The 26,683-nt window shown below is 33.4% G+C and overlaps 3 protein-coding genes across 3 annotated transcripts; all 3 read left to right on the top strand.

Moving 5' to 3' along the window:
• The first annotated feature begins 167 nt into the window (after positions 1-167).
• On the top strand, positions 168-7,981 carry LOC115991200 (G-type lectin S-receptor-like serine/threonine-protein kinase RKS1). The gene is made up of 3 exons (XM_031114943.1): positions 168-300; positions 4,556-4,743; positions 7,694-7,981. The coding sequence occupies exons 1-3, from the start codon at positions 168-170 to the stop codon at positions 7,979-7,981; spliced, it is 609 nt and encodes a 202-aa protein (XP_030970803.1).
• Positions 7,982-14,578: 6,597 nt separating this feature from the next.
• On the top strand, positions 14,579-16,536 carry LOC115991198 (premnaspirodiene oxygenase-like). The gene is made up of 2 exons (XM_031114942.1): positions 14,579-15,478; positions 15,910-16,536. Exons 1-2 carry the CDS (start codon positions 14,579-14,581, stop codon positions 16,534-16,536), a joined length of 1,527 nt encoding a protein of 508 aa, XP_030970802.1.
• A 2,400-nt stretch (positions 16,537-18,936) lies between these two features.
• On the top strand, positions 18,937-21,531 carry LOC115991197 (G-type lectin S-receptor-like serine/threonine-protein kinase At1g11410). Its single transcript, XM_031114941.1, has 4 exons — positions 18,937-19,105; positions 19,272-19,509; positions 21,012-21,159; positions 21,244-21,531. Exons 1-4 carry the CDS (start codon positions 18,937-18,939, stop codon positions 21,529-21,531), a joined length of 843 nt encoding a protein of 280 aa, XP_030970801.1.
• Positions 21,532-26,683: the final 5,152 nt, after the last annotated feature.

Genomic DNA, 26,683 nt, shown 5'->3' with positions numbered 1-26,683 from the left:
TGTCGGAGCCATCACTCTCATCTGTAGAGGCCATAGGAGTGGAAGGCACGGTGTAACTGCCCATCTCAGCTTGGCATCAAGCAATATGGCCAACACAGGTGTTCACCTGACACAACTCATCACTGAGAGTGTCAGGGCGAGCATCCATACGTTGAAGCTGCGTCATGATGTCCTCGAGTGTCACATCGCTTGTAGAAGAGAAGGAAGTAGATGTGGATGGAGCAAAAGGAGTGGGAGGAGCTGCCATACCAGACCGCCTCGAACGAGTTGGTTTGCTGGGTCTCGGGACAAGTTGGGCAGGTGGGTCAGATCACGAGTTTGTTTGGACACCCTTAGTTGCATTCTACGATACATAGCCTCTTGATTTGTTCTATCCTATTTTTCTTGCTTTATCATATAACCCAAGGGACACACATTCTACATGCCAAGGATGTGGGAAAAAGTATAGAAATCATCCTTGAAAGTTGAGAGAAGCTTGTTCATCATCCCATCTTTTTTTTTTTTTTGGGTCAAGATAGAGTGAACCTAAGCCTTAGACCAAAAAATTCCTGTATATTCTCTCTTCTCCTCTCGAAAATGACCTACACTTAAAAGAAATTCGTAACCTTCATCTCCTTCACCAAATATAAAGTGTTATGACTTACATGAGGGTAAGGAAACCATTGGAGCTTGAAATCCAAATCCTATAAGTTTGATGGCTCAAAAATGGATCTCTAGGATGCTAGAAAAAGAAATAGCTTGGTGAATCCAATTTTTGGCTGAAACTTGGAGAGCTCAAGTACTTAGGAGGATATAGGCATTGAGGATATATAGTCATCCTTGTACTACAACTATTCTTTCTAGTGGAGATTCCGACATTAGAGTTGGCAGAGAGGTTTTTCATCGGGTGCTCCAGTTTCCTCTTTGAAAACACGTCTTGGTTGTTTCGCGCATTTGCCATCTCTTATTGCGCATATTTCATATTGCTTCCTTTTTATTTGTCTTAGCTTGTTGTATGCATACAATATGAAATTTGGCTAATCACATAAATTTGGTCTTAATTTTAGTTTATGATTAATTGAGTATTAAGCCATAAAAATGGATTATGGGGTCTTAATACTACTAGGTAATTGCATCTAGTATCTTTCAATGTCATTGATACAAATGTCTAGGGGAAGTGCCATTTCAATAAATTACTAGGTAGGTTATTGTAATTTGGCCAAAGTTATATATAATTGCTTTTTCTTCTTAAATATTTTTTTATATATTATTTTTTGAATGAAATGAAAGATATTTTATTGATATAAGCATACAAGTATTACAAAGGTGCATAAGAAACAACGTAGCCTACAGGCATAGTGAAAGCTCACTAGTAGAATTATTAGAGCTAGTTAAGACCCCAAAATTTTAAATTATGGTTTGATTAGTAAAACAAAATGTCGAGTATAAGAGATAAGCAAACTAATCAACCGAAGCTGTCATCAAGTGCATGGATAAACATAATTTACAAACAATTAAAAGCACAAGGAGTTAAGGAAAGAGAGTGCAAACATGAGATAACACGCGATGTGTTATCAAATAGGAAAATAGGAGAACTAGGTGGAAAAACCTCCCAGCTGCCCGACAAGCCAAAATAATTCACTAGAAAATCAGTTAGAGTACTTGAATACACAAAGACCCTCCAAGTTTAAGTTACCCAAAGTACTTGAGCCCTTTGAGCCCTAGCTTCACTAAGCCTTGTCTTCACTAGTTTTTTGAATCCCACAATTTCACCTACCAAGAATTGGTATTGAAAGTTCAATTAGTGTATAAAATAACAATGAACGTTTAGACCCCCAAAAACAAAATTACCAACACAAGCTTATCAATCAGTATATGTGCGGAATATGAAATATAAGTTATATCCAAATTGGTAACGCACTCTAAACCATAATTAATTACAAACACAACAGCAATTAAAAGGTAAAGAGAAAGGAAAGAGAGATGCAAACACAAAGATAACACGGCGATGTGTTATCGAAGAGGAAATCGAAGTACTCGGCGAAAAACCTCTCCGCCGCCCTCCAAGCAGTCAATAATCCACTATAAAATAATGTTGGGATACATGAATAGCAAAAGACCCTTCAAGTCTAATCTACCTAGTGCACCTAAGCCCTCCAAGCTTTTTGCTCCAATAGGGTTACGCCAAACCTTGTCTTCTCTAGCTTACCGGATCCCATAATAAGCCCATTGCATCAACCAAACAAATTGGTCCTCTCTGAACTGCTTCCCAAGCACCAAAACACCTCCTCATTGATATGGGTATGGTGAGATAAGGATTTGACAAATGTACCTCTCAAGGATATGTCAATGGAGAGGGTGAGAGTAGAGGAATTTGGAGAATCAAATGATAAAGATTATGGATGAGTCAATCTTATTTTTTCTAGGGTTTCTCTTTCAAAATTCTCTCTGGAAGCTCTCTACATTTCGTGGGTATAAAGGTATTTATAGTAGTGTGTATGAGGAATGCAAAAAGTCATGTTTCATCCAAACAGGGCATTCTGGCGACTCAACCTCGCGACTGGAACGAGTCGCGAGCTAACTACCTGACCTGACTAGAATTTTTGTCCTGTAGTGCTCTAGTTGTCGTGACCCTTTAGCTCCCCTTCATGCTTCACACGTGTGTCACTTTGGTGACTTGCTAGTCGCGAGATCTAGTCGTGAGACTCCTTTGAGTGCACACATCTTGAGTTTTCTTTATACTCTCTCACACACAACACTTACATAATTTCCACCTAAATACAGGGTATCTAATTGCTAAATTACAAGCAAATTTGACACGGAATAAAGCCAACACATAATTGAATAAATTCACCTTATAGGTATAAACTGAATGCTTCCCAAATACAACAAAATAGATCTCTAACTGAATGCTTCCCAAGCAATGTGTGTAAATTGTGTTTGGGCTAAGTTCCTTTCATAGGATATGCAAATTGGGAGGGAAAAGAGTGAAGAAAACTAAGAGAAATGTATAGATGATTGATGGATGACAATCTTTAACTCTCAAATAGATTTCTAGGGTTATCTCTCTGAAATTCTTCTTACAATTCTGTGAGTAATAAGAGTATATATAGTGTGGGTGAAGAAGGGAAACATATACACCAAAATCTAGCTATTAGTCCATTTCATGAGTCTCCGTGGGTTAGCTAAGTCATGAGCAAGTCGCAAGACAGCCTGACACAACAGACGTTTGAACTTCATGCATGTACTCCCTACGTAACCTTTCGCAAGTTGAAGTAGTCGCGAGCTAGTCATGAGGAAGCCGCAAAATTCCCTTGAGCAGCTCTTCACCAAAATGTAGACTAAACTTATTACAATTAATCCCACATAAATACAGGTGAATGATTGAAAGAATTACAATCAAATTGGCATGGAATTGAAGTCAACAAAACTAACATGAAAAATCAAAACTTAACACATACAAAGAACAGAAAGCCAACAAAACAAAACTTTCTATGAACTACGCAACCCTCATTTACCTTATGATATTCCTGTAGCAATTTCACAGCCCCATCAAAAATGGAAATTGGATGGACTTGGATATGCTCAAAATGAAACTTCTTATGATTACAAATTTAACCATCATTTGTAACGGTTCTTGCATGAGAACAGCAAAGGGAGGACGACCCACATTGTTTAATGATATTATAGCAAGTTCAACAAAGAAAGACTCTCAATAGCTTGTTGAAGGTAGAAGAAAACCAGATTTATTATTTTTTGACATTAGCACAATACTTTCTGCCACAAACAACTTCTCTCTTGCTAAATTTGGGATACCTTATGGCCATATTAAGGGATCAAAACACCTTCAAGGTGTCAATTACCAAGCCACATGAACAACTTTTCACCGTTCAATCAGAACTTGCACTAACATATAGGATGTTTGCCCAATCCCATCATTTGGCTTTAGGAACTTTCATTACCCAGAACCACTTACTTCTTAGGACAGAGTAATACTTGTTAAGACTCAATAAAAGCAACCCAGTGGGATATCTTGTCAATGATATAGAAAATTACAAACTTCAATTCTTCCTCTTATTTTCCTCTAATTTTATTTTTGAGCAATGTTAGGGAGACAAAAAATTTCATAACTTTTGCCACAACTCATCATGTGGTGAGTTATGAGTAGTGGAAGTGTGGACCCACTATTTGACCTCCATCATTCACAGTTTGCCATGTGACAAGTTGTAACAATAATTGTTGGATTTTTTGTGTCCCTAGCATTTTCCATAATTATGCTTATGTGAATTATAATTTTTCTCCTATTATTGATGCAATTGAATGTTTTTATGTATGTATAAAAAATGTTTCCCATTCATAGGAACATAATAAAATCCAGAATATTTCCTTAATAAAAAATCCAAGCAAGCCAAAAGTTTAAACTCACGAGAATCTTTAGATTCTCAAGAATCAAAATTCTTGCCAACCGAGCAGTACCTTTTAGTGTGTTTCCTCAGTTTCGTTAAATGGGGCTTTTGCGTGGGAATTCATAATTGGAAAAATATGGTAACTTCATTTGTTACTTGTTTTATGACAGCGAAGAGGCAAAGCACTGATGACTCCAGTTTACCAAACTTCGAAGACTCTCCAAGTAGAAGTGAATTCAATGGATCTAAAAGCAATTCAAAATTTCTAGTATATGATTTGAAGACCATTATTTCAGCCACAAATAACTTCTCGCCTGCTAACGAGCTTGGCAAAGGTGGTTTTGGCTCAGTTTATAAGGTAGTCTCTTAGAAACAGTCTTGAAATGTTAATGCATCATAAATTCCATCCAAAATGTTTAAAGGGATTCATTGATCATGAATTCATTAGGTGAAATTGGGCTTGCCCAAATAATTCACTAAGTTGAATTTCTCTCAATAATTGTGCACTATGACAACATGAAATTTGGGCTTTAATTTCAGGGTTTGCTACAAAATAAAATGGAAATAGCGGTAAAAAGACTATCAAAACACACAGTACAAGGAGTAGAACAGTTTAAAAATGAAGTTGCACTAATTGCTAAACTCCAACATAGGAACCTCGTGAGAATCTTAGGTTGTTGCATTCAAGGGGAAGAGATGATGTTAATCTATGAGTACTTGCCTATTAAAAGTTTAGACTCTTTTATTTTTGGTATGTTCTCTTTTCACATAAAATTCGCTCATCATCACTAGAAAGTGGTCTTCCAATTACAAGCATATTATGAGATTATACACACACCCACACCCACACCCACACCCACACCCACACACTCAATCTAATCTAAATGTCTTCATTCAAACGAAACAAAAAGGTCATGTTTAGATTAGGGACAGCGATTTGAGATTATTTGTGGAATTGCTCGAGGTATCTTATATCTTCACCAAGACTCAAGATTAAGAATTATCCATAGAGATTTAAAGGCCAGCAATATTCTACTTAACAATACTCTAAATCCAAAAATAGCAAATTTTGATGGCTAGAATTGTTGGAGGTGACCAAATTGAAGTAAATACAAATCACGTTGTTGGAACATAGTAAGTGTGCCAGAAAACAAAGATATATTTATATTTTCTATCCAATTTCTTGGGAGAAAATGGGCAAATGCCAATTTCAAAAAAAAAATAAAAAAATCCAGCATTTTGCCCCATTTCTCAAACTAATTAGGGAAATGCCCCTATTTTAAAACTCAATTTTCTCAAAATCGAGTTATTAAAAAAAAAAAAAAAATCTGGAGACCTATAATGGCGTTTTTAGGATTCTATAGTGATGTTTTAAGGACCTATAGTGGCGTTTTTTAACTCAATCTCCATGAAGTCAAGTTACATGCAATTGTCTTTTTTTTTTTTTTTTTTTTTTGCTATAACACGATTTCAAGGAGCTCGAGTCTCAAAATGCCACTATATGTCATTAAAACGTCATTATAGGCTCCTTAAAAACGCCACTATAGGGCTTAACTCGATTTTGAGAAAATCGAGTTATAAAAGAGGGGCATTTCCCTAATTAATTTGGAAAAGAAGGCAAAATGCTGGATTTTTTTTAAAAAAAGGGCAAAGGCCAATTTTTTCCCAATTTCTTGACTATCATTTTCATATTTAAAGAAGATTACAAATTGCAGGTCTTTCTAAGAAAAATTTCAAGAATATCTTTATAATTCATTTTTGACATGAGGCTAGTTAAGCTAGCAATTACGGCATAATGATGTAGGGGAATGAATTATGAAACAACAGTCAACATTACGACTTTAATCAATGGGTTGTCAAGCCATGATCAAGACGAAGAGAGAGATATAAAAGAGTGCCATAGCAACTCTTGATGAAAATCTAAAGATTTTCAGAAGGTATAATACAAAAGGTATAATTACAGGTATAATACAAAAGATTCAATTTTTTTCAAGATCCCTATACACCCTTTTATAATAAAAGTCCACCTACTGCAAACATGGAGCGCAAGAATGATAATAGTGATAAAAATAAACATGGGAAGGAAATCAACCTAATCCTAGTAAAGAATTCAAATTCAAATAAGATTCCAAAGTGAACTAAAATGCTGATAAGAGAAATAAGCAAAAGGAAATCAATTAAAGGTCCATTTGGGATCCGCTTATTTTGCTAAAACTAAAAACTTTTTGCTGAAAGTACTATAGATAAAGGTAAAAGTTAGCTGAAATAGTATAGTGAGATCCATGAATAGTATTAAAAAGTGCAATGGGATCCATGAATAGTAGCAAAAATAAGTTGGCAAAAATAATCTTTGCCAAACAAACTCTAAAGAGGTGATTTGTTGCTATCCAAATTTTTTACTTTCTGACTTCCACTAAAGATAGACATTGTCATTTTAATTTTCACTGAACTCCAATTTGCCGCGGATTAGGAGAATTACTATTGAATGTACTAAAATTGAAGAAAAATGCTATGTTCACAACGAGAAATTATTAGGTCCACCAGGAGGATTGCTGACATGGTCCTCCCTAACCTTTTAACCAATAAAATGTTATTATTTATGTAAATGTGACATCACCTGGTAAGATTAGAAAGCTCACTCACACATTTTTATAGATGACATTGTCTCATTAGTTGGGAGGATCATGTCAGCAGTCCTCCTGTTGGATCTAATAATTTCTCATTCATAACATTTTCACAACAAATCAACACTAATAGCTCCTCGGCTAAATATGTACTTGATTGACAGTTTAGCCTTAATCAAGGGACATTATCTTTTAGATATGTTGGCTTGCTAATTTTTCTCTTTAACTTCGATTGCAGATTGCCATCATCTCCTTGATTCTTGCTAACTTCCAAATTTCCCGAATTGCTATTGCATAATATCCTCATGAGATGACTTCATGTCATTTTTCATCTTGTGTTACTTCAAATATTATATGCTTTGTTAGTGCCCAAAGGGCCATCTTTGATCCCTTTTTTTGTTTAATAATGTGCAAGGCTCAATGGTTTCCTTCTTATTGTTTTACAACAGTGGTTATATGTCACCAGAGTATGTAATGCAAGGAATATTTTCAATAAAATCATATGTATATAGCTTCGGAGTGTTGCTATTAGAGATAATTGTTGGTAAAAAGAATGGTACTTATTACCATGATGGTCCCTCCCCATATTTGAATGAACATGTAAGTACATGTGCATGTGCAAACGATGACTACAAAATTAGGCATATCTTATTTAGCCTAATATGATGAATATGATGTTTGTAGGTTTGGGACCGATGGAGAGAAGGAACAATCATGGAAATTGTGGATGCGTCACTAGGTGAGACATATCCTACTAAAGAAGTTTTGAGATGCATTCAAATTGGACTTTTATGCGTGCAAGAACATGCAAGAGATCGGCCAACCATGTTAACAGTTGTTTTCAAGTTGGGTAATGACACACCTCTTCCTTCTCCAAAACAACCAGCATTTATTTCGACAAGTACTAACAATAATAGAGACATGTTAATTTTTGTAAATGAAATATCAATTTCTGAAATTGATGGTCGCTAAAACCCCAGACTATATGGAGCAATGCACTAATTTTTTTCCATTAACGTAGGATTGACTTCCTCTAAGATTTCTCTATTCTATTATTTTTTGTGTGTATGAATATAATACCTATAATGTAAAATTATTGCCAACAAACAAAATATATATATAGGAAAAAGAAGAAGATAATTTATATTACTACACAAAATAGTATAGTCAAGAACTTGTGATGAAATGATGAAATCACTACCATCTTCTTTTAGTTACTTAATTTGGTATCAAGTACTTTTTGAAAATTAATACACCAACACTTATACCTGTATGTTTTGTGTGGATAGCTTCATTGGCTTTACAAACAAGATGTCGAAATTTACTATATTTTTGTTCTAATTTATTTGCTAACGTTGTTTAGATGTTTTTTTTAAATCACACATTAGCCAGTTCCCGAAAAAATGAATAAATAAAAAGTTACATATATAGTAGGCTTAGTAGCCATAAGAGAGCATTTCAAAAGGCTTTGCAGTTTGCAATTGCACAATCCAAAAAAGATGGTTATTCCATCATGATTATAATAAAACCAATAAATTAAAATTAAAATTAACCTGCAGTATAATACAGTTATCAGCAGGGTGAAGTGTGAGAGAAATAGGTCACAAAAGTTACAATAATTTTTTTTTTTTTTTTTATTGTTTTAGATTAAAAGGCACAAATTTACTTTTGTGGTCACCAACATATGTGGGCCTAAGTACAACATAATTGTTTGGGTTTACACTTTATTTTGATTTGAGGTGGAGTGTAAGCCTCAATCCAAGGATTAATGATGGGTGGATATCTTATTCTTCTTCATTTAAAAAAAAAATTTATTTTATTTTATTACGATTGATTGATTCCCTTATTCTATTTCACTAGTTCTAGATATTTTGACATCATTTTTTTGTTAAGTGAAAAATGATAATAATAGTTGAGACTTATACTTACTAGTCCCAATCCCATCTCAAAATCGCATGATTATTTTCTAACAATGTATAAACATTTTTTTGATTCCAAAACCCAATGAAAACAACAAAGTATAATTGATAGTATAATATATATTTTGTAAGTTCAGTCATCTTTAGGTGATAGTCTCTTTCAAACTTATGTGATGAATATTGTAGAAATTGTGATTGATTACTATCTACATATCACCTCACATGTATCTCATGCTATTACTAGTTACACACACTACACAAGTTATTCTTTGCTAAATTTAGTTCATGAAATAGTGTGTGAATTTGTTTTGGCCATCCAAGATTACATGTTTGATGTTTGAGTTTTGGGGACAAAATGATTGAAAATATTGTTTTTGGAAGATCTGGGTTAAATTCAAGTGTTTTTGAAAAACTTTTAAACTCATACTCATGCATTTTATTCATGAAATATTGTGTTTTGAGTGGTTTCTGCATCGAATTGCTCTATTTTTCAAAAATTTCCTTTTTCCAGATTTTCGATTGATTGAAGCTATTGCTCAACCGATTAAAATTGCGATAAAAATTTTGGTTTGAATCTGCCTGGCTCAATCGGTGCTTAATTGATGCTCGATTGATCGAATCTATTTTTTGATTGATCGAAGCTCAATTTCAACCTATCGAAATTCGAACAAAAGGTGTTTTAAAAAAGGTTTTCTCTCGTGTTCTTCATTATTTTCAAAAAATTTCAAACACTCTTCTCACTCCTTTTCTTCGACCGATCCAATCTAAGACATTTTTGTCATTTTCTTCCACAAATCTCTCAAGGGTTTTTGTCCTCAAGCACTAGTAAGTCTCTTTTACCCTTTCTTTTTTAATAAAATCACATGTTTCATGCATTTTTTGTGAAAAATTCGAACCAAGCATTTTAGGGATTTTTGTTTATTTCATTTGTTTTTAATCAATGGCTTTTTGTTCTTAGATGATGTAAACATGATCCTTATGCATTAATTTGATTAATTTTGTGATTTGAGGAAAATTGAAATTTATAGGGCTTGGAACTTTGTTAAATTGGGGATTTTGTTCAATTGGGCTAAAATTGATAAAATTGACTTGTGTTATTGATTGATTAAGTCATTATATGTTTTTTTTTTTTTTTTTTTTGAAATTGGGTTTTTCAAAATTTGGTTTAATTTTTGAAATTGGGTTTTTCAAAATTTGGGGGTTTTGGACTAAAACTCTGCTCAAGTCAATTGTTGGTTTATGAAGTAAAATTGAACAAATTTCAATGCATTAGAGCTTGCATCATATGTGCATTCATCACATGCATCATACATATTGTTATTTTTTTGATATTTTTGTGCTTTAACCCTCTCTAATGCAATCTGCCCTTGATTATTTTTTTTGTTGTTTTCTCATGTTCTTTCCTTAAAACCTTTAGCATCATGGTTAGAAAAACTAGAGCCAACAAGAAAAGCTCCACCTCCTCAACCCCTGTGTTCCAAAGTGATAGGTTTAGAACCATGAAACACCAAGAAAACTATGAGAAGCTCTATATCTTTAGATCGATGTGGGCTGAGTGTAAGGTGATTTTAGATGAGGTAGATCCTGAGATACATAGGAATTTTGAGAGTAGGGGTTGGTTACCACTTTTAGAGGTTGAGCATCCTCCTCCGGCTGCTTTGATTAGAGAGTACTACTTGAATCTCTTTGTCCACTCCAATGATTCTAACACTCAATATGTGAGAAGTTGGATAAGGGGTGAAGAGTATGTCATTACTCCTGAGGTAGTGGCCTCTGCTCTTGGCGTACCTTTGGTATAGCAGCCCATGTACCCATACACTAAGATCCCTTTCCTTGATGACATTATGCCTCTCATTACCGGTACTTCCATTAGTTGGGGTACTGATCCTCGTGTCACTTCCAATGAGCTTATTGAGCTCAATTATCTATTTTTCAGGGTTCCTTGTCATAGTATATGGCCTATCTCCCATCTTCATACTATTCCCATTGAGAGATATGCGTTTTTGTACGCTTTCATCACCAAAGCTTCTATGAGTTTTCCTACTCTTTTTATTAGATCACTTGTTGAGGTTCATAGGAGTAGTTCAAAATCTCATGGTCTTTTCTTTCCGGTTTTCATTCATCAGATTCTTTTAGATTTAGGTTTAGAGGATTTTCCTGCATCCGAGCCTATCCATATCATAGCTCCTATAGGTGCCACCTTCCTTAGGCAAAGAGCGGCTCAATTGAAAGCTAGCTCTAAACGCCTAAGAGTCGAGTCTTCTATAGGTGCTGCATCTAGGCCTCTATATGGTGATCCTACTGCTGAGGAGTATGTTAACCCTACTGCTACTATGGATCCCCCACCTTCTTCATCGAGCGATTATTCTATTCGAAGTATGCTGGATACCATCATGACCGTTCAGGTGGTGCATGGACAACTTCTGTTGGATGTGCCTAACGAGCTTCATTCTTTGAGAGCAGATTTGGCGGATGCTAGAGGTTCTACTCCACAGCCTCCACCTTTTGATGATGAGTCATGATTGCTCTTTGGCAATTCGTCACAAAAAGGGGGAGTACATACATATAGAGATAGGGGGGATTGGAGATATAGTTTATATCTAGGAGCTTGATGTATTTTGTTTTGGCTTATGATGTATTTATTTTGGTTTTGATTTTTTTTATATGGGTTGTATATGATAAGAGGAGGCATTATGCTTTGTATTTAGTTTCTAGTTTCACATATGAGACATTAGTTATTAATTTATATTATGAGGTTATTCATGGTATATGTCTTTTATTTTATGTTTTGTGAAATCAAGAAGTTAATTTTGGTTTACTTGTATTTTCCTGACATGCGTTTATGTGTTTGTTGAGTGTTTCAGGAATTTACAAGTTAATTCAGTCATGGCTGCTGTCTACATTGACAACTGATAGATACTAGTTAGGTTGATTTGTGTTTAGGGCATTTTAAATTTGAATGGGCTGTTTTTAACTTTGAGCACTTCATTTTTTGTGATGTGTTTTGTCACGGATTGCCAAAGAGGGAGTTTGTTAGGTTCTAAGACTTTAGGAACTAATATATTAGAACTTCATTTTGTAATGTGTCAGCAAACCATGATCAAAACATAGAGTCTAGGTTTAGGCTTACTCAAAGTATGTTTATTTGTAAAATTGAAATCGAGTGATTGCGAAATTATTAGACTAAATTTGCAAGGCTTGATCGATCAAAAATTAGGCTCGATCGATTGAACCACGTGCAGATTTATTTTTCTGCAAAATTTCCAATTCAGCCCAAGCCCGTTTGAAGTGTAGGGTTAAGTGTTTTACTTCAAGTATAAAAGGAAAAACCCTAGTTATGTTTTAGAAGTCTTTTGATGGTTGTGTGTTGAATCTTTTGTGAGATCTAGAGGTGTTTACCTTCATACATACACTTAAGGTTATCAAGATCAAGATTCATGTCAAGAGCTTGATGATCTTTTTAGCTGTTGCTTAAAGAACTTAAAGAAGTTCTGAAACCTTTGAGTGGAGTCTCAAAGTCACAAGTGGGAGAACTTGTGGTTGTAATAGATCAAGGAAAGAAGTAGTCCGTGGACTCGGAGCTGTCATGTGGTCATGGTAATAAGTTTTCTACTTGAGGTAGCAATAGAATGTTAGTGGTCTAAGTCTTATTGTACAAACTTCAGTTCTTTCATAGTGGATCTGTTTTACCTTAAAGATAGTTAGGTTAAATACTCCCCAAGTTTTTTACCGGTTTGGTTTTCCTGGGTTATCATATCGTGTGTTCTTTATATTTCCCCATTATTTACATGATATGATTTAAATGTGTTAACCTAGAGCCGAATAATTTATCTAAGTCATCACTTGGCTAAATAACTAGGTTAAATAACTTGTGTTTTAAGGGGTCTAAAAATGTACATTCCTATGATGAAATAAAGTATAGAAAATCCAAAAGATCAATTAGGGATAATGCAAAAATTCGATGAACAAATAAAAAATTACAACTTTTGCAACAACTGTCCATATAATAAACCATAAATGGTGGAAAAAAAATTGTGAGCTTATATATGAAAGTGGCAGAGAACTAGTCACAGTCTATCGTGTAAGATAGTTGTGGTAGAACTTTTGGCTGTTTATATAATACTAGAATTACTCAGGATAAGGACATGCGCCATCTTAGAGCATTCATAAACAGATGTAAAAGAAAAAAAAAAAAAAAAAAAAAAACCTTATTTTAACAATCAAAAACAGATTTTATTTACTATATAACAATGTTTTACAACTCATCCAACATGTCATTTCTTATTTTTCACATCACATCCAACACCATTTAATCTATATATACTACAAAACCGAAACCTTTGACCATTTTTTTATTTTTATTTGACTTCGTAAGAACTTACCACATAGGATTTAAAACTCTCACATTTTCCACATTAGAAAAGATTTAAAAAAAAAAATCAAAATCCAATTTAAAAAAAAAAAAAAACGATCGATCAACTCCTTTTATCCCCAAAAATAAAAAGAAAGCTCAACTTTCCAATCACAGACTCTATAGTCTCCTTCTTCAACTCTACATTGATGCCACTTCAGTAGTGGCGAGACATTCCATTTACAATTTACTACTCACTTAATTGTCTTTTTCTAATATTTAAGATCAACAAAATTACTAATTTTTGTTGATGAACTTGCTACTTTTATTTTCTATATTTTAGATCAAATTAGTTTGTTTTGGCTTTTTTAATTTTGTTTTAAAATGCCAAGATAATGATTGATGTTGAATTTGTTTTTTGTTAGGTTTCTTTTAAGGGGTTCAAAATTTTATTTTAGGGTGGTAAAAACAAAAAATTACATGGAAATTTTTTTATATGAACCCCTGGAGGCAATGTGGCGCTGCCACTGTCTTCTTTTCAATTTGTCATACAAGATCTCAATTTTTAGCCAAGAAATTCTAAAATGAACACCATGACTTGTCTAAGCTGTTTCCGATTTGGCCTTTAGCTATCTTAGATGTCACTTGCTTCAACAAAGACTTTTTCTCTTGTAGTAGATCAAACATGGGACGCAAGTGAAGAATGATTTATAACTGTGGCATCGTGTGGGCTACCTAGAAGTCACTTGTTCCATCAAATTATGACTTTTGCTCTTGTACTACATCAAAACATAGGACGATGTTGAATTTGTTTGTTGTTAGGTTTCTTTTAAGGGGTTCAAAATTTTATTTTAGGGTGGTAAAAACAAAAAATTACATGGAAATATTTTTTTTATATGAACCCCTGGAGGCAATGTGGCGCTGCCACTGTCTTATTGTCAATTTGTCATACAAGATCTCATTTTTTAGCCAAGAAATTCTAAAATGAACACCGTGACTTTTCTAAGCTGTTTCGGATTTGGCCTTTAGCTATCTTCGATGTCACTTGCTTCAACAAAGACCTTTTCTCTTTTAGTAGATCAAACATGGGACGCAAGTTAAGAATGATTTATAACTGTGGCATCGTGTGGGCTACCTAGAAGATTTAAGAGATAAAAACCCTACCAAGTATGCAATCATTTTTTTTAAAAAAAAAACAAAACAAAACAAAACAAAAACTATAAGTACACCTAGTGTTCATTGCAACTATGAATACAAATCCCACGGCCTAAGATAGGGCTTCATTATTAGTGTCCCAAAATGCTCCAAGATCCCCCCTTTTCTCTCTTTACGTGCTTCCTCTTCTTTTTTATCCTGATAATTTATTGGAAGAAGTTTAAAGCCGAAGGCCAAAGCCATAAGTTGTTGCCTGGGCCATGGAAACTGCCTCTTATAGGGAATTTGCACCAACTGATTTTCTTTGAACCACATCGATGCTTGAGAGATTTAGCCAATAAATATGGACCTATCATGCAACTTCAGTTGGGTGAGGTCTTGGCTATAATCATTTCATCACCAAAAGTGGCCAAAGAGGTGTTAAAGACACACGATGCTGCTTTTGCAAATAGGCCAGTACTTCTTGCCATTGAAGTTATGTCTTATGATAATTCAGGTATGATCTTTGCTCCTTATGATGAATATTGGAGACAAATGAGAAAGCTTTGTGTCATGCAGTTCCTGAGCGCGAAGCGAATCCAGTCATTTAGATCAATAAGAGAAGAAGAGGTGTGGAATCTTATTGAAGGCATTTCTTCGTCTGAGGGACTTCAGATCAATTTCACAGAGAAAATCTCCTCCTTGACATATGGTATCACTGCCAGGGCAGCCATTGGGAAGAAGTGCAAATATGAAGAGGAACTCATATCACTAATCAAGGAAACGTTTATTCTCAGTGGAGGCTTTGAAATGCCTGATTTGTTTCCTTCACTAAAGTTCCTTAGCTTCCTTACTGGAAAGAAGCCCGCCTTGGAGAAAATGCACAAAAAACTTGACAAGATTCTCGATGATATAATCAACGATCATAAGAAGAAAAGGTGTGCCAGTTCAGCCAACAAACATGCAAGTGATCATGATGATATAGTTGATGTGCTTCTAAAACTTCAGGAATCGGGTGAGCTTGAATTTAATCTCACAAGCAACCGCATCAAAGCTGTCACCCTGGTAAGCAAATAAGATTGAGAAAATTTCTGACCACAATTATTTTCACTACATTTTGTAACAACATTGTGATCTTGGAAACTTCAAGTAGTAAAACTAAATTGTGCATCCATGTGAAAGTAATAGGTAACCACTTACGATTTGTCAGGTCTAAGTTGTGGTAAAGTTCGGGCGAAAACATTGTGGTCCTAAAACCACTCAATAAGATCCATCAATTTTTTACCTACATTTCTTTTACGCTTTTCTTTCCCTCTTAACAAAAATCAACATCTAGGTCATGAATTATGATTTTGGATGGAAAACGTAATAAGAGTCTAAAAAATGATTTTCCTTAATTTATTTTTTCTTTTTTTCCAAATTATCAAGTTACCCTATTTTGCTTAATATTAAACATTCATATCACATTGTGATTGTAATTCAACATTCTTTTTCAGGACATCTTCTCTGGAGCAAGTGAGACTTCAGCAACCATGATAGAATGGGCAATGTCAGAATTATTGAGAAATCCAAAAGTAATGGAGAAGACACAAGCTGAAGTGCGACAAGTCCTTAAAGGGCGGAAGAATATTGATGAGGTTGACATTCAAAATCTAGATTACTTGAAACTAGTTGTGAAAGAAACTTTTCGATTGCATCCTCCTGCTGCCTTGATCCCAAGGGAATCAAGAGAAAAATGTGAAATCAACGGCTATGAGATACCAAACAACACAAAAGTATACATTAATGCATGGGCTATAGGGAGAGATACTGAATATTGGAGTGATGCTGATTGCTTTCACCCAGAGAGATTCCAAGGTTCTCTTATTGATTTTAGAGGGGCAAACTTTGAATTCATTCCATTTGGAGGTGGTAGGAGGATATGTCCTGGCATATCTTTTGCTCTTGCAAACATTGAACTTGTTCTTTCTCAATTGCTATATCACTTCAATTGGAAACTCCCTGATGAGATCAAACCAGAAGAAATTGACATGTCTGAATCTTTTGGATTATCATGTAGGAGAAAGAATGATTTGAAGCTAATTGCCACTCCTTGGTCTCCTCTTCTCCATGAAAAACATTGAATAATAGGGATGCAAATATATTACGTGTGGGTAGTTTCAAGATATAGTGATAAGGTGTTTGGTTGTAGTTTGGTTTGGGTTTTTTAAATAAAAGGTGAAAATATATGATTGTGATAGGGTGAATTAGATTAAAGTTGAAACCATAAGAACTTGACATGTCTAAGTCCTTTGTGTTATCAAGTAGGAGAAGGAATGATTTGAAGCTGTTTGTTACTCATTATACTTCTTTTCCTCGAATAATAAGGATGCAAATATATTATGTGTGGGTATTTCCAAGATAGAGTAATAAAGTTTGTTGTATTTTGATTTGTGTTATTTAAATTAAAGGTGAAAATATATGATTGTGAAAGGGTGATTTAGACCCCAGTTGCAAATAATTAACAAATTCTATGCTGAATTCAATTTATTAACCTATTTTGCTTGCATGTTTAACTTAATTTGTTTGATCACAACACAAACCAATATCGCTAAAATAAACAAGTGCGAAAAGAAAAAAAAAAATCAATATGATTACAAAGAGAAAACCCTATTAGGGAAAAAAAAAAAAACTCTTTGAGATTTACCACCAACTCTCAAGGAAACAAATCCTCTAATAGATTCGAAGTTCACATAATTGAATTAACCCTACTTCTAATACTACCTTTTGTAGTACTTATTAATGTTACCACACCCAACTCAAAATCCTCAGATTTTTTTTTTTTTTTCTTTTTCAGCTCACATAGTGAATGATGGGACCCATGTGAAAATTGATACATATTTAGAAAGGTGGATTAGGAAGAAGGAAATAAGTTGAACCAGGGGAAACACTATGAAAAATGTATCTTGGTCTCATCTCACATATTGAATGACCAAGTGTAAATTGCGTAATTGCTAGAAATGTGCAAATACAAATACTTTGATAGTGGTCAGTTTTACTACATAAACCTAAGAAAAGATCTATGCTGTTTGTGAGGTAAATTAGTATTGGTAAATTAGTATTGTATTAATTTGTAAACACAACTCAGCAATTCTTTTTTTTTTTTTTTTTTTTTCCTTTAAGCTTTTACTGATTCTTCTTCAGTTCTGGCTGTTGTGTCTAAAATTAAGCTTTTTGTCCCAGTTACTGTACCTGTGATGAATCAAGATAATTATGTCTCTAAATTATTGAGTAGAGAAAAATCATTTCAATGTATAAGAATTAAAAAGATATTCATCACTTACTGTTGGGGGATTCATTCCCTTCCTTTACATTTTTCTTTGTTGACAGAGGTTATTCTTTTCTTTTTTTTCAATCCGTTTCAAGAGCATGGTTTTTGGGGTCCTTTGGTTTTCAAAATGTGACAAACATTTACTCAAGTGTCATTATCTTTAGCATCTATATCTACCATAGCAAAGCTGGATTATTTACCTTTGTATTGTACATGTCTACAAGATACTATGCCCTCTAATCTAGACCTCTCTCTGTTACAGTAATGATTCCATTGAAACTTCAATGTACTTTTTTTCCTAATGAATCCCGTGCATTCCAGGAGAGTATAACTTATCGTCAACAAGTGGAACAAGAGTTTATATTGATTTGGACATTCCTGAGACTGCTGAATTCAAAGATCAGTAAGTGCTTTGTTTTGGATTCACATTGTTAATATATTTACAGTCTTTACAATACTATGTCTAATATCTTTATGTAATATAATAGGCTGGTGGAAAATAACCAACCAATAGTACAAATGCCCAAGCAATTCAAACCACATGTAACAATTCAAGAAGAGATGAACGTAAGAACCATAAGTGAAATAAAAAAAAAAAAAATTATGTGGGACTCTGATAATGAGGTAAGAAAAAAATATACCTTCAACAATAACATTGTGTCCTTAACATTGCTTTATGTACTATAGACTTGCTTTTACAAAATTTAACTATAAAATTATAAATTGATTGATATTAAATTCAATTTCTAGGAAACGATCTTTACCTGTCAAGGAAAGATTATAAACATTGACATAGATCATTCTGGTTGGTACTTTATCTCTTGCGAAGTATGTCCTAAAAAGGTAAAGTCAAGAGATAAATTTTTATGGTGCGACAATTGCAACAAAAAGGCATGCTTCCCAATCCCAAGGTACACAAAATGAAAATGTTTACTTTTTATATTAATATACACAACAAATAATATGATATTAACATTATATATGTCATTTCTTTTATCAGGTATAGATTTCAATTAAAGGTTGAAGATAGCTCAGGAATTGCCACATTCATTTTATTTGATTCAAAAGCAGAAAAATTACTCAACATATCAGCCAAAGACCTTTTGAATAAATCTTTAGAGGTGAGAATGTCGAAGATAATATTAGTATTTAATATTTACTAAACTTTACTTGAGTGTACAATTTGAAAAATCTTACTTTTGTTAGGAGCACGATGAAGTCTGACCTTCCTGTGCAAATAGAAAATCTGAAAGGAAAACAATTTGTTTTCCAAATACAACTAAATGACTATAATCTCAAATATGGATGGGAAATCTACACTGTCAAGAAGATGTTAATCTACGAGTACTTGCCTTATAAAAGCTTAGACTCTTTTATTTTTGGTATGTTATAAAATTTGTTCATCATCGTTAGAAAGTAGTCCTCCAGTTACAAACATATCAATTCCTAATAGTTGAGATTTTATATATATATATATATATATATATATATATATATATAGAAGCATGTAAGCATTAATTCAATCTAATCCAAAATCTCTTGATTCAGATGAAACAAAAAGGTCATGTTTAGATTGGGGAAAGCGATTTGAGATTATTTGTGGAATTGCTCGAGGGATCTTATATCTTCATCAAGACTCAAGATTAAGAATTATCCATAGAGATTTAAAGGCCAGCAATATTCTACTTGACAATACTCTGAATCCAAAAATTTCAGATTTTGGTATGGCTAGAATTGTTGGAGGTGACCAAATTGAAGTTAATACAAATCGTGTTGTTGGAACATAGTAAGTGTGCCAGAAAACAAAGATATATCTATATTTTCTTTCCAATTACTTGACTACTATTTTCATATATAAAAAAGAGTACAAATTGCAGGTCTTTCTAAGAAAAATTTCAAGAATTTCTTCATAATTATTTTTAGACACAAGGCTAGTTAAGCCTACAGTTACGACATAATGATACTGCAGAATAAATTGTGAAACAATAGTCAACATTACTACTCTACTCTGATCAATGGGTTGTCAAGCCATGATTAAGATGCAGAGAAGGAGATAAAAGAGAGCCATAGCAACTCTTTATAAAAAAAAAAAAAAAAACTAAAGATTTTCAAAGGTATAATACAAAAGGTAATCAAAGGTATTATACAAAAGATTCTATTTTTTCCAAGGTTCCTATACACCCTTTTATAATAAAAATAGGTGAAATAAAAGTCCACCTACTGTAAATTTTGAGCACAACATATGTAATTATTAGGTACTTTCAGAGTACCAAAAATGTGTGCTCCGCCCTCTCACATAACTGTGGGTCCCACTAATTTAATTTATAGTGGGACCCACAATTCATGTGAGATGGGAGAGTATGCATTTATGGTATTCCTAGAGTATTCAATAATTTTCCACACAACACAAGAATGATAATAATGATAAAAATAAACGTGGAAATGAAATCAACCTAATCCTAGTAAAGAATTCAAATTCAAATAAGATTCCAAAGTCAACTAAAATGCTAACAAGAGAAATAAGTTAAAGGAAATCAATTAAGGAAGTGAATTTTTGCTTTCCAAATTTTTTACTTTCTGACTTCCGCTAAAGATAGACATTGTCTTTTTAATTTTCGCTAGACCCCAATTTGCCATAGATTAGGAGAATAATCATAGAATGTACTAAAGTTGAAGAGAAATACTATGTTCATAATATTTTCATAAAAAATCAAAATTAATAACTCCTCCACTAAATACATACTTGATTGATAGATTAGCCTTAATCAAGGGACATTATCTTTTAGATACATTTGCTTGCTAATTTTTCTCTTTAACTTCGACAGCAGATTGCCATCATCTCCTTGATTCTTGCTAACTTCCAAATTTCTTGAAGAGTAATGCTACAGCTACAAACTATTTTACAATGTTTTTACAAAATGTTAATGTGGCCAACCTTTTATTGGTTTTCATCCAGGCCCACCATTAATATTACTTTTTCATTTTCCAATAATCACTCATCACATCAGCAATTTGTAAAATAGTTTGTATCTCTAGCACTATTCTTTCCCAAATTGCTATTGCAAAATATCCTAATGAGATGTCATTGTGTCATTTTTCATCTTGTGTTACTTCTAATATTATATGCTTTGTTAGTGCCCAAAGGCCATCTTTGATCTTCTTCATCTTTTTTTTTCTTTTTTTTTCTTTTTTTTTTTCTTTCTTCTTCTTCTTCTTCTTTTTTTTTTTTTTTTTTTTAAATAATGTGCAAGGCATAATGGTTTCATTTTCATTGTTTTGCGATAGTAGTTATATGTCACCAGAGTATGCAATGCAAGGAATATTTTCAATAAAATCAGATGTATATAGCTTCGGAGTGTTGCCACTAGAGATAATTGTTGGTAAAAAGAATGGTACTTATTACCATAACGGTCCCTCTGCATATTTGATTGAACATGTAAGTGCATGTGCATGTGCCAACAATAACTACAAAATTAGGCTTATATTATTTAGCCTAATATGATGAATATGTTGGTTGTAGGTTTGGGACCTATGGAGAGAAGGAAAAGTAATGGAAATTGTGGATGCATTACTAGGTGAGACATATCCTGCTAATGAAGTTTTGAAATACATTCAAATCGAGCTTTTGTGTGTGCAAGAACATGCAAGAGATCGGCCAACCATGTTAACAGTTGTTTTCATGCTAGGTAATGACACAACTCTTCCTTCTCGAAAACAACCAGCATTTATTTCGACAAGTGCTAACAATAGTAGAGACATGATAACATCAGAAAATGAAATATCAATTTCTGTAATTGATGGTCGTTAAAACCCCAGACTATATGGAGCAGGGGTAGAGCCAAGGGGATTGAGGGGGGGCGACCGCCCAAAAAATACCTTTAGTTTTTTTTTTTTTTTTTTTAGGGTGAAAAAAATACCTTTAGTTATTAAATACTCTTGCCTACTTTTTGTTTTTGGGTTTATTAAATGCTACTTTATTTCTTTGGTCTTGAAAAAGAGCATAACTTCTAATGAGGAACCTTAAGTCCTCCACTAGATGCTTTGCATTGAAATTTTTTTTAGTTTGTCCCTACCATATTATAATTTGAACATTTTATGGGAACACATTAACCAAAATAATATAAATCCACATATATTGCACTTAGTATCCATTTAACTACTAATCGTTTCATTCATAACTTGAGTTTTGGCTCTAAAAAAAATTAAAAAAATAGATCACTCATATTAGAAATATCTCAATATATAAATACAATATTATGAAAAAGCTTTTTTGTGTTGAGTTGTTTATTTATTTTTTTATTTTTTTATATAATTACATTAAATACACTTAGTATTTAAATGAATAGCTTTTAAATTTTTAAATTGGTCTCAAAAATTATATATTCATATAAATTTGTGTAAGTGCATATATCATATATAAATTTTGCTCCCCCTTAACTCAACTACTGATATGGAGCAATGCACTAATTTGTTGCCATTAACGTAGGATTGACTTCCTCTAAGATTTCTCTATACTGTTTTTTTTTTCTTTTTCTTTTTCTTGTATGAATATAATACTTATAATGTAAAATTATTGCCAACAAAAAAGAAAAAAAAGAAGATAATTTATATTACTACACAAAATGGTATAGTCTAGAAATCAGTACTATCTTTTTTAGCTACCAAACATGCCCTTAATTTGCTATTGCTATGTACTTTTTGAAAATTAATACACCAACAGTTATATGTGTATGTTTTTGATTGCGCAAACTGCAAAGCCTATTGATACGCTCTCTTATGGCTGCTATATATGTAAGTTGTGTAACTGTTTTTTTTTTTTAAATTCATATTTTCTAAAACCCGCTAATGTGTAACTTAAAAAAAACACCTAAACAACATTAGCAAATAAATTAGAACAAAAATATATAACCCCAGGGGATATCATCTTTGTGTAGCAGGGTGAAGTGTGAAAAAATAGGTAATATATATATATATAGGGCTTAAAACGCACAATTTTACTTTTGTGGTCCTCGTCACTAACATGTGTGGGCCTAAGTACAACATAATTGTTTGGGTTTACACTTTATTTTGATTTGAGGTGAAATGTAAGCCTCAATCCACGGATTAATGATGGGTGGATATATCTTATTCTTCTTCATTTTTTATTTTAGAATTTATTTCCTAAAAAATACTGTTTTATTTTATTACGTTTGATTCCCTTATTCTATTTCACTAGTTCTAGATCTGTGCTATGCGCAAAACAAATTGTAGAGGGGTGCAATGAGCTCCCTTAGAAGGTACTGTCCGCTTTGGGTTTAGGTGTGACCCTCATGGCTTTGTCCCACATATGATGTTACACCCACATATGATGGTACACCTTCACTTAGGCCCAGCGCTTATAAGTCGAAGGTGGGAGGCATAGTTCTCCAATGTGGAACAAAACTGTGAGGGTCACACCTAAACCCAAAGTGGACATTTCCTTACACGATGGTACACCTTCACTTAGGCCCAGCACTTATAAATCGAAGGTGGGGGACGTAGTTCCCCGATGTGGGACAAAGCCGTGAGGGTCACACTTGAACCCAAAGCGGATAGTACCTTCTAAGGGAGCTCACCCCTCCACAATAATAGCTGCTAAGACTTATAATTGTTAGTCGCAATCCCTTCTAAAAATACAATGATTATTTTCTAACAAAGTATCAACATTTTTTTTTAGTCCAAAATCCAATGAAAAGACAAAGTATAATTGATAGTATAATATATATTTTGTAAGTTAAGTTATCTATATTTAAATTTTTATACGTTAATAGAAGTTGAGATTTATAAGTATTAGTTTCAATCCAATCTCAAAATAATATGATTATTTTCTAATAAAGTATAAACTTTAAAAAAAAAAAAATTCAAAACCCAATGAAAGCAACAAAGTATAATTGATATAGTATAATATATATTTTTTTGAGTTAAGCTGTCTATATTACAAATTTTTATAATTTATTTTGGCAAGGAAATATAATTCATTTTGTGTTCAATTATTATATATAGCAAGATATTTTGCAATACATTATAATATAGTAAGATATGTATAAAAACACAACACAATAAAAAATGGTAGAATGCATAATTTTGTTCAAAACATACAATTAATCTTGATTATTTCATATGGAAATTAACATTATTTTGCATTTTTGGAGAATTTCTTTTATATGCATTTTTGGAGAAGTCAATGACCATTTTATAAAGCTTTGATTCCATCTTATTACATAAGATTTATTAAACAGAACTATAACAATCTATATTTTGATAATCACTAAAGTTAATATGAGAATAAACTATTACAGACAAATTTTAGCTATAAAATTGGTTGTAGTATAATTACATAAGGTTACAACCTTATTCAATATCTTTTTATTAGAGGTGAATTTTGACAAATCCACCATTGAATTAAATTTTCTTCTTATCCTCCATGCTTGTAAAACTTTTAGAAAATTAAAGATCAATAACTATGTCATCAATAATTGTTTATATTGCAAGTTTTTGTAATTTAAAATTATGTATAAAAATATAATTTTATAGATCATATAGTATATAATATCTTATTGGCACAAAATTTGACATATATATTAAGAGCAGATTTTCGAAATATGTAGTAATTTAATGATATTGAGTAAGGTTATGTCATCTTAAGGTACAACCAATTTTGTAGCTAAATTTTTTTCTTAAAAAATTATTTCTCCCCAAAATATGAACTTATATTTTTTCCTTTCACACAATTTAAACCATATGGAAAACTAAGGAAGCTAAAAGTGCATGATCTTAGTCAATCAAAAATACTATGTTGTAACTTGTGCTTACCCACAGATGCATTTAATAATAGTGATGATGGAGTGGTCTTATGAGTCTTATCTATGTGAATGAAGTGATCAACCGAACTTTCGTAGTAACCATTATAAATAGATCACTTATTATGTACCACCAAAAAAAAAAAAAAAAAAAAAAAAAAGAAAAGAAAAGGTAGTTGGTACTTTTGTTTAATGGTATAACATATTGACACGCCAAATAGCAACCACCAATGTAGGAAGAAATTCTTAAGACACCACCTTTGATTGATTGATTCGGCAAGCAACTAATACGCATATGGGACAGAAGCCAATGACATTAAAGACAACAAAGAGTCCAAATCCCAATCATTCACAGGTCTTGATAAATTCTATTGCCAATATTTATAGCAGCCCACATACACTTGCTGTGTACATGGGTTGAGATGTTACTCTTTTAATTATTTATTTATTTATTTATTTTTAATACGGTAGGATTTTAAGAAAGCAAACCAATCATACTTATCCCGAAAAGAAAAAGTAAAAAGCAAACCAATCACAAACTCATTTCCAAAAGCATGGTGGTCTAACAGTTGTTTCCTGACTATGATTAGTACTTACACAGTTACACCCTTAATCAAAGAAAATGTCAACATTGAAATTTGAAAACTCTAGTATGCAAGCAATCATGAGCCCCAAAGGATGCTTAATAACTACCATGACAATTAAAAGGTCATGGTATATACACAAAGCATCTAGGCATAATAAGACCTACTCAAAGCCTAAGACAACTGATCAACCCTATTCCAAGTTTCCAACACCAAAAAGACATTGTCATTGTTAGTGTATGGCTATACCATGTTAAGAATATAAAGTGTGAGAAAGACTGAATAGTCTGTATATTGATGTGTATATAATAATGTACAATAGAGAGCCTTATATAGGCTAGATATGTGTGCAGTACAAGTAAAAGGAGTAAACTACAAGTACCGTATACTGGGCTAAGCCCAATGGACTAAACTAGTCTAAGGTATACTGGGCTAAGCCCAATGGGCTAAACTAGTCTAAGCTATACACTAACAGTCATAATATATGCAACAATATTGGAAGTCTGGAACTATCGAATGCATAAGTTTACCACAGGAGGGGTGGCCCAGTTGGGAGAGATCCCACATGCAAGCACAAGGTCCCTTGTTCGAGTTGTGGCGGGTACCGTGTGGGAGGAGGGTTTCCTAGCTTGCATTGTGCCTCTCCTACTGGCTCTCTTGGGGTGTTAGGGTGAGGTCTGTGGCGCTCCGGTCACAGTAGCTATGGCTCAATCCAACATTCCCTAGCGGGGGGTGCCCCTATTAGGTCACACCCTGGGGGGTTAGTCACAAATGGTCGCCCCCGCCCCCCCTTTTGATTATCAAAAAAAATCCGCAAAAAAGAGATGGGATATACCTATATTCTCTCTCGAGGCTTTCAAAGGCTTCCACACTCCCTCCATACATTTCTTCTCAATTAAGTGGCCTAAGTACTCCATGCACAGAATAAAAAGATACGACGATAATGGATCTCCTTGTCGAAGACCTCTTGATGGATTAAAAGCCTCCAACTTCCCTCCATTAAACAAAATAGACACCTTGGTGGAAGTGACACAACTCATTATCACCCTAATAAGATTCTGAGGAAAATGGAAAGCATGAAGAACTTTGTGTGTAAAACACCATTCCATTCTATCATACGCTTTTTCCAAATCAACATTTATGGCCATATACCCCTCCTTGCCTTTTTTCTTATCCAAAGCATAGAAAAGCTCTTGAGCAACTAAAACATTATCTAATCCTTTCCTTCCCGGCACAAAGGCTGTTTGGACAGGAGATACAAGCTTATTAAGATAAGGTTTGATCCTCTCCACTAGAATCTTAGAAACAATTTTATAAACCGAATTGCTAAGACTAATCGGTCTATAATTATTCAAAGACTCAGGGCTTTTACATTTCGGAATTAATGTCATAAGCGTATCATTGAGATGGTCCGGAACTATACCATCCTTGAAAATATTCTTCACCTCCTCACAAACTGAGTTCCCCACCTCATGCCAAAAATGCTGATAAAAGCCAACATGGAGACCATCTGGCCCTGGGGCTTTAAATGGCTTCAAAGCCCACAAACCACTCCTCA

This window comes from Quercus lobata, chromosome 5 (genome assembly GCF_001633185.2).
Source record: "Quercus lobata isolate SW786 chromosome 5, ValleyOak3.0 Primary Assembly, whole genome shotgun sequence".
Classification (NCBI taxonomy): domain Eukaryota; kingdom Viridiplantae; phylum Streptophyta; class Magnoliopsida; order Fagales; family Fagaceae; genus Quercus; species Quercus lobata.
Note: the sequence above shows the minus strand (reverse complement) of the source record. Positions and strands in the feature narration are given on the sequence as shown.

What these genes read in the sequence shown, in the direction of transcription:
- LOC115991198 (XM_031114942.1), top strand. Translation starts at nt 14,579, where the DNA reads ATGCTCCAAGATCCCCCCTTTTCTCTCTTTACGTGCTTCCTCTTCTTT. An exon ending in GCATCAAAGCTGTCACCCTG is followed by an intron (nt 15,479 to 15,909) that starts GTAAGCAAATAA and finishes ATTCTTTTTCAG; the next exon opens with GACATCTTCTCTGGAGCAAG.
- LOC115991197 (XM_031114941.1), top strand. Translation starts at nt 18,937, where the DNA reads ATGAAGTCTGACCTTCCTGTGCAAATAGAAAATCTGAAAGGAAAACAA. An exon ending in CTTAGACTCTTTTATTTTTG is followed by an intron (nt 19,106 to 19,271) that starts GTATGTTATAAA and finishes CTCTTGATTCAG; the next exon opens with ATGAAACAAAAAGGTCATGT. An exon ending in CTGCATATTTGATTGAACAT is followed by an intron (nt 21,160 to 21,243) that starts GTAAGTGCATGT and finishes TGTTGGTTGTAG; the next exon opens with GTTTGGGACCTATGGAGAGA.
- LOC115991200 (XM_031114943.1), top strand. Translation starts at nt 168, where the DNA reads ATGTCCTCGAGTGTCACATCGCTTGTAGAAGAGAAGGAAGTAGATGTG. An exon ending in TCTCGGGACAAGTTGGGCAG is followed by an intron (nt 301 to 4,555) that starts GTGGGTCAGATC and finishes GTTTTATGACAG; the next exon opens with CGAAGAGGCAAAGCACTGAT. An exon ending in GTTTTGGCTCAGTTTATAAG is followed by an intron (nt 4,744 to 7,693) that starts GTAGTCTCTTAG and finishes TGATGTTTGTAG; the next exon opens with GTTTGGGACCGATGGAGAGA.